At 41.3% G+C, this 16,767-nt stretch overlaps 1 protein-coding gene across 1 annotated transcript; it reads left to right on the top strand.

Moving 5' to 3' along the window:
- Window positions 1-530: 530 nt before the first annotated feature.
- Window positions 531-14,997, top strand: LOC118778393 (stearoyl-CoA desaturase 5-like). Its single transcript, XM_036529907.1, has 5 exons — window positions 531-1,060; window positions 9,088-9,218; window positions 13,188-13,393; window positions 13,797-14,029; window positions 14,610-14,997. Exons 1-5 carry the CDS (start codon window positions 832-834, stop codon window positions 14,798-14,800), a joined length of 990 nt encoding a protein of 329 aa, XP_036385800.1. The 5' UTR covers window positions 531-831; the 3' UTR covers window positions 14,801-14,997.
- Window positions 14,998-16,767: the final 1,770 nt, after the last annotated feature.

A 16,767-nucleotide genomic window follows, 5' to 3' on the forward strand; every position in this document is an offset into this window, starting at 1 on the left:
CTTAATTCTATCTGCTACACTTTCATGCTGGAAATGCAAGATCTGAATTGTGGCTTTTTAAGATGTTTGCATGTTTATAAAAGGAGATGAATGAGAAATCCCTGTTTTGTTGTCTCCTAAATGGAAAGCTGTGATGGAAAAGCTTTATGACTTAAATTAAACCCCTGACGTTTCTTGCCAGCAACAAACTATTGCAGTAATTTATTTAAAGATGATACATCGTGACATTTAAATACTATAGGTAACATCACCTAACCCAACATTAGATGAGATGTGGCTTAAAAAGGCATATTTCTTCAACGCACATAGTTATGAATATCTGTTCACTCACAAATGTTATGTTTGTAAAACGTTCATACATCTGAATAAATGTGACGCGTTTTTTTTGTTTTGTTTTTTTGTTAAATGCGGGGTACAATGCTTGAGAATGTTTGTCTCTCATGTCGCATCTGGCGTCCCATAGCCCCCGAGGATCTGTATTTTATGTATAAAGCCCTTTCACAGTCATCCTGCTTTGGCTTTATACCACCACGACTACGACATGCGATTGGCTGCGGCACTGCAGGTCTCTTTGTGCGACTGTACTGAGTTCAGTTCTCATACAGATCACAATGGATGAGAAGCTAGCAAGCAATGCCTGTCCTCTCCATCAATAGCATCTGCCGAGGGCTCAGAATAGCTGGCTTCACTTTCTTTTGACATTTTCTCTTTTTTCCCCCCTAACACTTCGCATTGGCACAGTTGTCTGCATCGTAGCCTATTAGTGGTGCATGACTAACCCCCCGATCTCTAACCAAGTGAACCAAGTCAACCAAGTGCTTTACTGCGGAGATGGTGAGCGTGCCGGGTGGAAGCGTTCTACAGAATGGGGAGAGGGAGGCGAGTGAGCCGGTCAGGGCAGAGATGCACTCGGCGCCTGAGCCTCCGAACGGGGATGCGAAGGACAAACGCAGCAAGCAAATCGTCTGGAGAAATGTGATTCTGATGAGCCTGCTGCACGTCGGCGCTGTTTATGCTCTCTTCCTCATCCCAAAGGCGCATCCTCTCACCTGGATATGGTGTAAGTCCGTGCGAGAGACAAAGAACTTACCTTGTGTAACTAGCGGGCTTGTGTTATCGCAAATGTTATGTGCTGCAGTGCAAGTGTCACTTGCACACCTCTTAGTCAATGGTCGATGTAGGTGGTGTCACGTTTACCTTTTCAAATAACTGCGCATCAAAAATTTACCAGTCATTGTGTCGGTGGCTGTTACGAAGGAGGTTTCGTATGAAGTATATTGTTAATCTAGACAGTATGCTTTCTGCTACTACCTGCTGTTGTGTGTCTGCGTATGTAGAGGCTTGTTTTATATGCACGTACTAGGCCGTTTGACTGCAACGAAGCAATTGTTTTAGAAATATTTTTCCCAAGTTCAAAAACGAAGCAAGGCAATCTCCATCTCTGAAGCAATGTAGACTTTTAGTGGCTATTCTTACAAACCCTTGAATCTTAATATTTGGTAAAGTGAGAAATTATTTTAATCACTGCTATGGTAAAAGGGTACATCTTGAAGAAAAGATCTTTTTAAGACAATCTAGGAATTCTGGATTTCAGTAATGAAATTAGGTCAATTAGTTAAATTATTCCACATCAAAGTTAATTTAGGCCTGCTGGTAAAAATTGGTTTATGAAGACAATTTGCATGATTTATAAAAACAGACAAATAAACAGAATGACCAATTTCACCCACAGACATACTCTTTTACATTTTTAAGTAGGATTGATGAACAACAGGTTTCCATTAAATACAAGCTTTTGAAAGAAGCAAACGGAAAGACCCAGATGAATCTCTAAAACTACTCTCAAACTGTTTCTTTTTTGTTATAGTTGTTTTGTTGTTGTTGATAAATCACATTCACACTAAATTAACATTATCCAGTGGTTTGCAATGCAGTCTGTCTTTGTCATTGGTTAAGGTATATCAGTGGAGTGGTTTGACTTTGTGTTTTCATGTGTATATCCTGTATCAACCGTTTACAAGAAATGGAACATTAATTAAAAGAACGTCTTGTTGAAGATCAGGCTGAACTAAACTGGGGCTATTTATGTCTGTTTTCAAGGATCAAGTGTCTGGAAACTCTGTCCTAATTTCAGTATCCATCAGTGGCAATGGAGTTCACATTCTTAGGAGAGCTTGCCTCTAGGTTATTCTTTCATCACTTTTATTTGGTTGATAGATCATGGTTCATTCAGTTGCAATAAATATGTGCTTAGCCTGTCCCAGTCCTCCGGAAGTTGATAATGAGCACAGAGCAATTCTGCTGTTTATACATCTTCAGTTGTTACCTTTTGACAAATTCATATCTGCTCCCTGGCTTTCATTATGTGAAATACAAAAACATTGTTCATGTAGTTGCTGAAGCCAGTGTTTTGCACTTTATTTGAAACATACCCCCATACCCTCCCTGCCTGCCCATTGTTGCCACTATAATTGTTCATTACATGATGTTCTAAATCGTTAATTACATGAGATATATTTTTAAATGATGTTCATGTTGTAATCTTGTCCCATTTCATAAGGTAACAGTGCGTGTGACATAGACAAGTCTGCTCAATAAAGGTGTGGATGTGTAATTAGGGGATTGTCCGGTATTGCCTAAAGTGTCTGGCTGATGTTGGTATGGTCCATTGATTAAGACCTTCTATTTTAAGAGGGCACCTGCTGATAATGGAAAAATACAACTCACCATTAAGAATGAGAAATCCAAGTCGCGCAGGAGTCGTACCTGTGCCATTGAAGTATTGTCAGGTACCAAGTGTTGTGAGGCCTTAGTGATCTGCATGTGTAAAATGTGTACATGTGATGTGGGAAAGCATCGATTGTTATGTTATCATATTACAGCACTTCCTGAGTTCAAGTTAGACTGCTGTTGATTGACAGATTCCTGCTGGAACTGATCAGATTGAGTATATGATACCATTACCAAGTAATGGGTCATGTAGGTATAGTACTACTCAAGGCTATTTGCTTGTGCATTGTAAATTGATATTGTAATGACTTTGTTCATGGAGTGGCAAAAACAATGTTGCAAAAATCTGTCATGTTGATTTTTACTTCCATAGACTAAATGCTTACAAAAGATATTTGCTGTTGGTGTAATTGTCACAATAAGAGAACCATTTCAACAGCTAAAAGCACTGCAGGCTATTTTCTGTTCAGGAATAATGTGAGATAGATTCAGATGTGGTTTAACACATATAACAGGTGAAGAAGCTGTTAATTGTTGCTCACAAATCTATACAGATGTGTCATAGAAGTGTGAAGTTTCCTCCCTGAGATAACAAGAAATCCAGTCACACATTAGTTCATTTTTATAGAGTGTAGTCTTTGCTCTGCTCTCGTGCAAGAGGGAACTTTCTAGAGACAGCAATTTTCCTATTATTAGTGCACATTATTTTAGTCCAAGTGCTTACAGAGGGTCTTATCAAGAAGAAACAATGTGTCTTAAAAGACTTAATGGTGCCTTATGAAAATTTTTATGAGTTTATCAAGTGACATAGGTACATGTACAGTCGGAATCTCTAAGTAACTTTATTCCACTTTTGAAGGCAATTTCTTTGAACTCTGACCTCTCTCACCTTGGATTTCTCTTGGTCTGTTGCAGCTCAGGTTTTTCCTCACAGAAACCTGATGTATCAGACAAGAATTCAATTTCAAAAAGCATAATGACCCTTCAGCTGGGCTCTTCAACTTGAATTTCCTCCCTGCTTTATCCACATTAGGGCTGCGTGTTTGTCTGCAGCAGATATTGTCCAGGTTGTTCTGTGGCTGTCGGTTGCCTGTATGATAATAAATGGCGCTCACTTTATGAGCATCGCAAATCCCACGATGCACGACTTCCGACCAGAGATGATTAGAACCGCTATGGAAAAGACGTTGTCCCTCTCACTGGGGACTAATCATACTCTTATCGCAGGCTCCGGGGTTGGTGACGTCACCATCCATAACAGACTACTGCACACGGCTAGCCCTCTTCCTTTGATTTGCAGTTGCAGAAGGAGTAATGCAAAAGGGTAAAGCAGAAATGACCGCACGCTTAAAACCATGCACCAAATTCTCATCTCCCCAATCTACATCTGAAATATCCTGGATAATTGATGTCTAGGAGGAATCTTTGGCTCACCCACAAGTTGTGGAGCGCTGCCAGTACTGTTCAAGGTCACAACTCAATTTTGCCATAATTAAAGCAGCAGAGTGCATCACCTACAGCTTAACATTCTCAAGCAAGACTGTTTGGCTTTGATTTTCTTTTGCTGGCTCCTGCGTCCTGATTCACAACTGTCAACCAAAAGCAAGACATTATTATCATCCTTTATTTGGTTAAGAAATAGTCTCATTGAGATATAAAATCTCTTTTCTGGCCAAGAAGCAGCACGCATAGTTGTGCATACAAATTACAATGATACAGGACAATGAACAGCAATTAAACGGTAAAAAACAAAGCATAGAAGTGCAAGGATTTACACTTGGAACCCATTTTGACAAAGATTAAAGACATATGCAAATAGTCGCAAATGCTAGAAAAGAATTTAAAGAATTAATTAATTTTCATTTTCTTTGGCATATTTGCCCATGTATCCTTCTGTGTTACATCACTGTTAACCTCTTACCCTGTCCATAAAGGAAGGCATCACAGGATTTGAGCTCTGCAGTGGCAGACTAGTGGCTTGTTCCCAATTTACTGAATGAAAGTAGATTGATTTGATGAAATGGAATTGATTGATGAATACTGGATGCGTGGTACGCACATAGACAGAGACAGTGATAGAAAGTGATGGAAACCATGACTGACTCTGTCTGAACCATCAGGCATTGTTTACATGCGATGATAAATCGGGAAGCTTGTTTGACTGCAAGAGTCTGGTTTCCATGGAGACGGGGGTTTCACAAAGCCTGGAAGGCCTATAATTATCTGAAAACAATGCAGCGAGTTCATGAAAAAAAAAAAAATCACAAATCCCTTGGTTGCTTTTTTTGTACAACACAGATACTTTTTGAACACTGGGAAAGCAGAATCTCTTTTCAGGTTTTGTGTCCAGAGTTTGCTTTGCTTTCATGTGTACAAGTGGCATCAAAGCCTGAGTTCATATAATCTTCTGTTTGTTTGGGGTTTTTTTTTCCAGCGTGGAACCATTAAGGAGATTGAAACAGCACAGCCGTTGGGACTCTGGAGTTAGGGCGGTAATGAGGGCTCTGGGTGTTTGCCACTACGGTATTCACTGCGCTGCCTCACGTTGGGAATCAGTTCCTCTGAGGTGAGCAGACGGTGTGGTCTCTCGAGTGGATGAAACGCGATTGGGTGCTGGATTTCGGCTGGGTTTCATCGGGCTGATTGATGAGGGCGAAAAGGTGTGGGGAGGGTGCGTATTTTTAGCCAGTGTGATGAATCCTCTGCCCAGACATGGGCAGGCAGGGTTGGCTAGGAGAGCAGGGTGTTGGCAAAGCAATGCTCGATGACGGCTTTTTGTTTCTTGCCCAGAGGTGCAGTGCACCTCATCACATCCCCTCTTTGCTGATTGTTACATTATAATTACCAATGGCCACGCCCACAATAACTACATCCCTCAGTCTTACCATTGAAAATGGACCTGACCTATATACAGTGTTCATTTTCATTGTAATTCTTTGTGTATACTAGGGAATAAATCAGTTGAAAATAACATTTGAATCGGTTGCCAAGGAATTACAATGCCTTGAAATTGTGTCTTAAGTCTTATAACTGAAGCCAGTTTACAGCAAATAATTAATTGAATGGCAATGCATTATACATCAGTTGCCAGCAGAAATAAAATCAACTTTCAATACAGTAATAAATTGAAAACGCCAACCTTTTTAGTTCTGTCCAATTAATTATCTAAGATGAATGTTTAACACTCTTTCATTATGTAATAATTTTGTTTGTGTATCAATAGAAGGTCAGTAGAGAAATCAGAGGTGATTTTGCAGTGATTCTGGTCATCATGGATCATATTTTTTTAACAGTTAATTTCACAGTCCTTTCTGTGGAACTTTGGGCATTGGCATACTTCCCCAATTGATCAAGTGAATAGTGTTAAAAGGTTGAATCCATTAAGAGCTAATTAATGCATTTGCGGTTGGAATATTCCCTAGGACTGAAATGCAAGGATCACTGAGCTTATGAAGCACTTAATATGATTGTTGTGTGTACGTGTGTGTGTGTGTGTGTGAGTGCCTGTGAGACTGTGTGTGGGGTATGTGTGCATATGTGTCTGTCTGTGCATGTAGGGGTGTTTATGGGTGAATGTGTGTGGATGCAGGGGTGTGTGTGCATGTGCATTTGTGTGTGTGTGTGTGTGTGCGTGTGTGTGTGTGTGTGTGAATACGTGTGTGAAAAGTGTTGGGGGGGCGGGGTGGGACTGCACAGTCGGTCCTAATCCATGATCTCTTTATCTACAGCCTGACCTTCCCCACCACCAAATAATATATTTTTGTAAAAGATTATTATCACAGTGGGAAATTAATCTATTTTCATTACTGCCCCTAATCATCTCTGCTGTTTTGAATATACCCTATTGTGTCTAATCTTTGTCAAAGATCTTTTTTAAATGAATGCCAAGCAAAATTATATCTGTGGCAGCAACCCGCTTAAGTCTGGAGAGAGATTTTACTTGAACTTTTTACCACTGATGGTAGGCTTCTGAGAGAGAGAGGGAGAAGAAGACAAAGAGAATATATCTCTGCATTCCTGTATGCATATGTTTTGTTCTGTTTTACATTGTTGTGCTTAGATTTAAATATTGTTTACAGAATTGCTTTGGCAACATGGCTTTAGCTTGTCCTGCCAATAAAGAACTATTTAACAGAATTGAATTGAGAGAGGGAAAGAGAGAGAGTGTCTGTCATCCCTTCATTATGTTTTTCAGTTAAGTTGAAAGCTTGATTTAGAGATTTAGTCCCAGTGATGTAGCCCACAGCCATGAATGCCAGTCCGTCTGCAGTCCTCAAAAAGCTTTCAGTGATAAAGAGAGATCATGTGATCAGTAAGCACATAAGTAATATGCAAAGGAGTGTTAGACAAGGCCCACAGTACATTTGACAGTTACAGGAAATGTGTGTTGGTGTAGATATGTCTTAGTTATTTGTCAGCTGTAAAGTGGCATAAATTGATGAAGGTGTGTATGAGTAACCCTGGAAGGTTACAGACACTGTGGCCGTGTAACTGTTCTACAGTTTGGTTCCTCAGGATACCATATATAAAAGTCAAGTTGATCACATGGTGGTGGTGATCATGTGGTCTGAAACTGAAGACAGTCTAATCGGGATTCATTATTGCTCTATCCTAACTATGTGGAAGAATGTTAATTCCCTACATCCCCCACCCCAAATCTACACTTCTCCTAGGAAAAGAATAACAGAAAGTCCTTATAAAATGTATTCTGTATTCTAGCAATGACAGGGCTCTGAAATCACCAGTTTTTTAGGTTGAGGGATAGGGAATAAGGCCCCCAGCTTTATTGACAGGTGTTTCTTGTGAGTTTCTGAAATTGGTCCAGCAACACATCAATGGAATATGTGATTTATTTGATTAGACGGCATCAGGCTGTGCTTCAGAGATAATTGCCAGCTGCCCAGGTGTGCCATGGCTCAAAAAAGGCCGACATCCATGCAATTATACAATATTCTTCAAGTCCAGACTTTTTCCAACCTGGGCGTGTAACAGTTAACAGTCATAAAGCAAGCTGACTGCTCCTCCCGCAGTCAATAATGTTAATTCATTTGCAGAGAGATGCAGACCCTACTGGAGATTATATTAATATGTGATATCATGTTAATGTGAATTGTATATCAGTTTTGTCCAGTATTGCAGTGTCTGAGTTGCCATAGAGGCTTGCTTTATTCAGCTCTGGGGTCCATCTCAGCTGAAGCAGTGGTAATGTAGACTGTTGTGTGAAGGTGCACAGTGTTGTACACATTGGCTGTATTGGGGTGATGCTCATAGCCAGAGTGGTTTCTTTGATTTGTTTGTTCTGCATTACAATTATATATCCGATACAGGGAATATAGAAACCATTTAACTTGAGGAAGACTATGCTTATGTACAATTGACAGTTTCTGTAATGTAAGTGTTATTGAGTACTATTGTTTTAAAATAAATAATGACATCAACTGGCCGCTGACCTTTTCATAAACTACTAGTTTAAGCAGAGTCTCAGGTGCCAGAAACCACATAAAATTATTTTCCACACAGTTATGGGCATTTATGAATAGCAATAATTTCTGTTCTTTTGGGAAATCTGAAATACTCATGTTTACAATCACAATTCCCCCTGTGGCTGTGGGAGTGTTGTATTTGCTTTTCAGTGTTGAGCCCATTTTTTTAAGAATAACATTTAAATAATGCTGCCCGACCTAGTGGACGGTGAATCACTGCTCCATTTAAAACAGCCTGTCACTTGATGTTATCCCAGCAAGCATGTAATTAGCTCTTCCCTCCACCATCTCCAACCATATTCTTAAAGTATTTTCTGTATGCCCCATCGACAGAAACAATCCACTAGAAATGTGGAGAATCTTCACACTAATCCAGAAATCTAAGGGTAACTGATGTGCCTGAGTGGTGCTACCCCACATGTAGAGGCAGTCTGAAGTTCATGGTGTTACATTGTGTGGAGTGACTTCAGCAGGATCTTCAGTGCACTGAATCCTGGCAGGGAGACTGAGCTGGACATTGATTGATGCTAGTGTCCCGCAGCGGCAGTGACCTCACAGCAGGCAGTTACATGTAACATTTTTTTTCCCCTGAAGAGTTGATAAGCGAAGTGTTTGACAGCAGACCTTGTACTCTTTAAATGCATTAATTGGTGTCAAGTTTATTTTATTGATTGATCGACAGTTCTGAGGTCAGTTCAATTACGACTCTCAAGACAGAACACTGCTGTCTGCGATAACAGAAAGTTATCTGGAAAGCGGTCAGGACATGTCAGAGATAAAGCACGGCCTTTAGGCACACCCATTTTCTCAAACGACGTGTGTGTTGACACTCTCCTCCACTCAGCATGGCCCTCTTCCTGTCCTGTGTCTGCAGCCTACCTGTGTTTTGTGATGACGGCGCTGGGGGTGACGGCAGGGGCCCACCGGCTCTGGAGTCACAGGTCCTACAAAGCCACGCTGCCTCTGAGGCTCTTCCTCGCCGCCGCCAACTCCATGGCCTTCCAGGTGAGAGAGCCGGACAGCATGTGCTTCTCACGCCTTCTGTAGCGACAGGAGGAGCCTCTGTGTCCTGCCCATCACCCTGTTCATCATTGATGTGTATGAACTACTCAGAAGACTTTGCTCTTCAAAGTCAAAGGAGTCATGATTCCGTTAGATCAGGTAGTCACTGGTCACTCCTGGTAGCTCCACCCATTTTTGGGGATTCATGAAGCCTTCCTTCCACATCACTGCTTCTTAGTACAGCACGGGACGTGAGAGCCTTTAATATTTAGCATTAGTGTTACAAAGCTGCTTGGGTTTTGGACACTCATTGGACCTGTTGTTAACATAATATATTGAAAGAGTATCAAACTGTATACACAATCAACCCATCAAAACCCACCACTGTCTGAATGCAATCCAAAAATGTCTTGTCCTGTATCTGTCCATTAAAAATCAATCCATAAATGTGAAGGGACACTTGCCTCTTTAATTAGATTGAAAGCAACATTTTCCCACCTTCTGAGGATTTATTTTCACTTTAGAGAGACTTCACAGTGGGGAAGCAGGCCACGAAATTCCACTAAATCATATAGTTGGACTCCACATTTCCAGAAGTGCTCACTTAATGTAAAAACAAACACCTACAAATAAATCACTTGTACTTGTACCAATTCTGTGTAAACGGTTTCATTTATTTACTCATGTTGAATACAGCCAACTGGAGCTAGGCTATTGGCCTTATGCCTTTTACCCATGCTGGCAAACACTTTCCTTCCCTGTGTGGCATCGGGGGGGAGAGAGTGCCAGCAGACACATTTCAGGCTCACTGACCTGCATTACTGTGGCTGGTTTTTCCCAGAATTCCTTGTCTCTGACATCAGCTGTGTTCACTTAAGCTTTGATACAGATGACAGCCAGCCTCTTCCCTCCCACACACACAGACACTCCATACCCAGAGAGGCAGGAAGAGACGTTCATTAGAGCCCCACTAGGGTCACATGGCCAATTAAGCCAGCTATTGATTTCTGAGGTACAAATGAGACTCTTATTGTGACATGTATTGACTACCACTGAGACACTCTTTTTGTACAAGAGATGGAATTGAAGTATTATTTTACATTTTATTTTTAAATTGCTAGGCATTTAAAAAATTTTCTGTGTTAAATCAGTGATCAGCTGTCTTACATGCTTCATTCTTGATGGCTGCCCTCAGAAATAGGTACATTGAACTATGTCTGCCCAGGGCCATTCAGAGAGGTTGTCTGTGTTTTTAATGAAGATTTGTTGATATACCTCTTCACAGATCCTTTCTGTCAGTGTCAGAGGTCAGCTGCTCCTTGCTCCATCTCTGCGTGTCTGTGTGGAGTAATGTGTGAAGATCTCTGGTTTTTAATGCATGCATACTATTTACAGGAAACCACCTTAAAGACAAAGGAAATGTGAAAACAGAAAGTGCCTAATTGATTGTACCACAGCTTGCCTGCATCATTTTGCACAACATTCTGTGCGATGTTTGGTTTTTATGGATTACTACTGCAATACTCTCATCATTCATTGCAGTACAACTCTGAAGCGAAAAAACAGCACTCATGAAACACAACTTATGAATCTCTGCTCCAATTATCTTGCTTTAGCAGATTGTTACAATAGAGGAGGTGTGTGTGATCAAAAACATCTTGATGCAACACACTGTGTGGCCATGTTGAGCTGTAAGTGAATCTGAGCTTGTGTAGACACCATAGATGTTCTGTGCCAGTGTTACACTAACAACTACCACATTGGACTGCACTAGTTTCATAACCCTCAGTAACATTCGGTAACCCTGGCAATGTCAGATGAAATTGGAGCCTGTTATAATAATGTGTGTTGAATCCCTCTGCCAACACATCAGCTGGTCCCAGTGCCTTCATCTCCTCTCCAAAGCCCCAGACGCTTTTGGGAGGGCTTTCATAATGAGTCCAGGAGGGATTTGAACAAATCCCCCAAGGGTTTCTCCCTAATCTTCAGGAAGAGGAAAAGGAGCTGCTGAGAACAAAGCAAGCTCATGTGAGATGTGAATCTCAGGTTACATGGGGTTGTGCATCTATCATCCACTCATCCCTTGAACGGTGTTGTGGTGCAGTGATGCTGATGCTGTGTCTCGGTGGAAAACTGATATCATAATTCATGGCTCAAGTGCAGAACAACTCATTTCTGCTCTTGGCTTGTCGCAAAACAGCACCTGCATAATCTCTAAGCTGGGAACAATCCTTGTCCACCTTGTTGGGACCAGGGAGGGGAATGATTCAGTCTGCAGTGAATCTTAATATTTTTGTATATTCTGTCAACATCCACTCCCTGACAGTGGAGGAATTGTGGGCGAGCTTAGCATCTGGACACAGGCCACCATATGTGGGAGAAGCGAGTTCTAATGCTGACAGTGATGCTGGGAGTTTTTCCCACAATCCCTTGCTCCCAGCTTTAGAAAGCCAGTTGCTGGGGAAAACACGTGACCTGTCCAATCAATACAGAGTGGTGGGGGGGGGGCACTTCTGCCTGGATATTCTCACAAGCAAATGAGTCATTCTGAGACAGCATTCTGCCTTCTGGCCATATGTATACCTTTCAGAATAGGAAGAAAATCATGCCAATCAATAGACATGTATTCCTCAGATAGGAGTCTGGTGCTGTGGGTCTTTTTTTCAACTGCATTTTGCAGTGAAGTGTTCTCATTCTCAAAATATACTAATACATTATTGATTCAAGTGTCCCATCGCATCACAGGAATGCATTGCAGACGCAGGCTTTCAGATTTGTGATCTTAAGTGAATTAGCACAATGTTAGTGCAGACACACACACACACACACACACACACACACACACACACACACACACACACACACACACACAGACAGACAAAAGAGATGCTATTATTTAAGGAACATCCACAATTAGGTTTTATGGATGTATTTATGAAAATTAAGTAAATAAAAGTCACAAACAGTATGTGTATATTTGTGTGTGAATCTAATTGACTGAAAGCCTTTTGCTCAGATTTTCTTACAACATAACCGCTGTATTAATAATCTCAATTTATGAATCATGCAAAATACATAATGAGACAGTCTTCACATCATCAATTAATGCGCATTAGACCTCCAAAATACCTTGTTAAAGGTTACTCCTTCATTTGGACCTCCCAGAATAATAAAACCAATTATCATGCTGACCACTGTTTAAACCTCACTGGGTTTTAAATAGATTGGAAGATGTGTTTTAATTAAGAGAGCGGACAGTCATCCACCACAGTAGACAAAGGACACAAAGGAAAGTTTTTTTTTCTATTTTTTTGTCTGAGACTGGCTGAGAAGTCATGCTGAGACATTTAGGAATCACGTGTAATCTCACATTGGCAACCGATCTCAACAAAGAAGCTAGTGCAAATATGTAATAGTTTAATGTTCAGGACCAGGAGTAATTATTTAGATATATTTTTCATTTACTGTTGTTCTAGTTGAATTTTGTGTTTCAAAATACTGAATATCCAAATATTCCTGGTTCAAACTGCATGAAATGACAGTGTAACACCATACAAGTACAGGTTATGAATATATAATCCTGAATTTTAAGCACCATTGAACACCCATTCACAGGTCACCTCTTATTCATCACCATCTATTAACCTTGACATTCAATAAAGAGTTACATGCAAATGTATGCACAAGAACTGTGGATAAATATACATCCATAGCAACAAGAGAAAAAATGCTTATGCACATAGTATAACAGTATGTGGGCATGTTTCCTAAATTCATATGACTGTTTACATGCTGAACAACCATTTAAATGAGTGTCTTACGCCATTAATCATCTCCCATTAAGAGAACAATTAAAAGTGAAGATACAAACTGATATGACAAGGGCCTTATGACAGGTTATCCAATACATCATACACTAAATCCTCCTCCATGTCCTCTTTCTGTCTGTTTCTCTGTCCTTCTCTGATGCAGAATGACATCTTTGAGTGGTCACGGGATCACCGGGTCCACCACAAGTACTCCGAGACGGATGCCGACCCCCACAACGCCAAGCGCGGCTTCTTCTTTGCCCACGTGGGCTGGCTTTTCGTGCGCAAGCACTGGGACGTAATTGAGAAGGGCAAGAAGCTGGACGTCAGCGACCTCCTTGCTGACCCTGTCGTGGTGTTTCAGAGGAAGTGAGTCTGCCTTTTAATGTGCGTTAGTGTCTTTACAGCAATGCTGACGATGTTAATTCACCACATCTTATTATGGGCCTCTCATCCCCTTTGCCTGAGAGTGATGAGAGCATTAATCATGGGTCTGAGAGCTCAGACAATCAGCGGATAATTTGCCATCCACCACTGAATAAATGTGTTTCCCTTGTTAAACTGTCTGTGCATTGTGCTGATGTCTTGTGCTGATCCTCAGCGCTCTGGAAGACATCTTTCTTATAGTGCTTGTTTGTATGTGTGTGTGTGTGTGTGTGTGTTTTAAGCTGTGCCAGATTATAAAAATGTACTGCTGTAGTCAGTGAGGAGAGTGGAACAATAGCAGGGTCAGCGGAGTCCATTTGATTGACACTGTGCTGTTGGTGTGCAGATACTACAAGACTTCTGTGGTGCTGATGTGCTTCGTTTTGCCCACACTGGTGCCATGGTACTTCTGGAGTGAGACCCTGTGGAACTCCTACTTCCTGTCCTCCATCCTGCGCTACACCATCTCCCTCAACGTCACCTGGCTGGTCAACAGCGCTGCCCACATGTATGGCAACCGGCCCTACGACAAGAACATCAGCCCACGGGAGAACCGCTTTGTCACTTTTGGAGCTATCGGTGAGGACCAGCCTGCTGCTTTAGGGCTCTGGCTGTGGCATCCTGTCTGTGTAGTTCAGATTCCTCCAATATCACTTCACTATGGTCACTGGTCACTTAATAAACAACTTATCTGGGTGAAATGAACTTATTTTTGGGATGGAAGTGCTGATCATGTGTAAACCCAGTGCTAGTTGAAAGGTAACTCTGAATATGTAGGAGTTCTGAAATTGCTCAACCTTGACTTACAAAAAAATCACAACAGATGCAGCAATGAACCAATCTGAACTACATTACTTCAGCCAGTACATTACTGGCATTTAGGAGACACTCTTGTCCAGAGCAACTTACATAGGTTACAGTTAAGTACTTTGCCCAAGGGTACAACAGCAGTGTCACAGCAGGGTCTCAAACTGGCAACCTTTCGTTACGAGTCCTGCAACTTACCACTATGCTACACTGCCGCCCCACTACCGTGGCATAACCACCATGGCACAGCAAGACAGAACAACATGGCTCCCTTTGAATTTGAATAGCTCTGAAAATACAAGTAAATGCAATGACTTGACTGACTCAATCTTCTCTGTCCACCTCTTCACAGGCGAGGGTTTCCATAACTACCACCACACGTTCCCTTTCGACTACTCCGCCAGTGAGTTTGGGTTCCGCTTCAACCCCACCACCTGCTTTATCGACCTGATGTGCTGGCTGGGTCTGGCCAGCAACCGAAAGAGGGTATCGCCCGAAATGATCCAGGCCCGCAAGCTCCGGACAGGGGATGGAAGTACCTGAGGCTCCGTCTCTGGACCGCGGAAAGCAGAAGTGTTTGTCCAACCAAGAGAAAAAAAAATACCCCGTTATGATAAAGAAAATCAATCAAACCAGATGTCATGATATTTTAGGATAAGATAGTGTTTTAAAGCTTCTTTTCATCTGGATGAAAAGTTCATTTATTTGCCTTCATCCTCTCCTCTCCCTGTTCCTCCTCATTATTTTTGATGTTTTCTTTTTCTTTTCTCTTTTTTGAACAGCATGTGTTCTGCTTTTTGGGCTTCTTGATTGAATTCTGGGGACTTGTCCGGTGTGTTTATGAATTAATTTATGGGAATGTTACCTTCATGGTTACAGCTGTTGGTCCTTGTGTTCTGGAAGGCCTACGTTTGTGATCACATCATGACCAAAACCATGATCACATGCACAATTTTTTGAAGCTGCATTCTCTTTCACTCCTTTGAAAAGGTCCAAAGGAGTGGATCACTAGCCACTCCTGACAGAGGGTGGCAAGAGCTGTGTACCAAAGCCTCACATGATCAAGTGGTCACATCTCCAAAAGCTCTTTCGGGGTTTCTCATTCCAGACGCTAGATCAGGAGTGCACCTTGGATTTGCTGTTCCCAGTATCATGGGAAACAACAGCTATATCCCCTGAAAGTTCTTTAAACCATGCCACCCCTCTCCTAATACCATTTGGCACTTGTTACAGATAAGGCAACAGAAAACGAAAGTTGACTTATGCTTTGCATTAAGTATGCATTTGGTGAGATTTCTTTATTGTATAACAATACTTAACACAATTAAAAAAGGCATCTTTCCCTTTTATTAGATATCACAAGCTTCCACACTCAGGTGGGACCCTTGATACCACCAGATATTTTTAACCCCCCATTTTATTCCAATTTTAACCAAGTTTTTCTTCCTCCTACCTTTCGGTCCATGGTGGACTGCAGGTAAAATATGGTCTCCCCATCAAAGCCTTTTGCATACATTCATTGGTTTCTGAGAAGAACAGATCAGTTGCTTCCCAAGATTTTCTTGGTCTTCACGTACAATTGGGCAGGATAAGTCTTGTGTACAGACACAATGGCCCCTGACACTTAAATATAGAGACCAGTGAAAATCCAATGTTTTAATCTGACATACTACTTGGGAAACAGGTATATTCTGACTCATACACTACTGGGCTGGAATTCTTTTATTTTGCCAATATGAGAAAAATGGCCATTGATTGGCAAAGATTTCTGAGAGCAGTTAAGACGAGATTTCCAAGAAATCTGACGCCACAAAAATTGTGAGGCACTGATGCCCCTGTTTAGTTTGTAGAGTAACGTGACATCTTGCTGCTGTTGGTAAACAACGCTAACAGCAGATAAATAAGCAAATGTTTAAAATAAGCGAGTATCATGTATCCCTTGTGCTGGCTCTGGAGTGATCAGATGGGAGACCAGAAGGGACAGTTAACACAGTCTGCAGACTGTTTTTTATTTTGGAAATGAGTGAGAATGCTTTTTTCATCATCTTAAGCAAAAGAAATAAAATCTGCTCCTCTGCACAAAAACAGACTAATACACTGAAGAGGCAGTAATAAATAACAAATAATAATACCCCATGGTGGGGGATAATAGTCAAACAACTCAAACGTCATTCTGCCTATCTGTGTCTGTCTGACACTCACTCCCTCCCTCGCTCTCACTCCCATCTCCCAGACCTTTGGAATCAGAAAACACCCTTTTACCTACCTTTACAAATGAATATTTTATCTTTTGATGGACACCTTGGTTTATGATCCCAAGGTCGCAAAGGTAAATATTCTCACCTAAAATGTTCTACTTTTATCAGCAGGAACCTGTATATCGCTTTGAAATGGCCAATATTTTGACTAAAAAACATGGGGTAAAATTTCACTGGAGTCCATATTTATGCTCTACGCCTTGGGTGCAGCTCAGAGGAATGTCTCTGTGACATGTGGAGGTGCTAGTTTGG

This window comes from Megalops cyprinoides, chromosome 5 (assembly GCF_013368585.1).
Source record: "Megalops cyprinoides isolate fMegCyp1 chromosome 5, fMegCyp1.pri, whole genome shotgun sequence".
NCBI lineage: Eukaryota > Metazoa > Chordata > Actinopteri > Elopiformes > Megalopidae > Megalops > Megalops cyprinoides.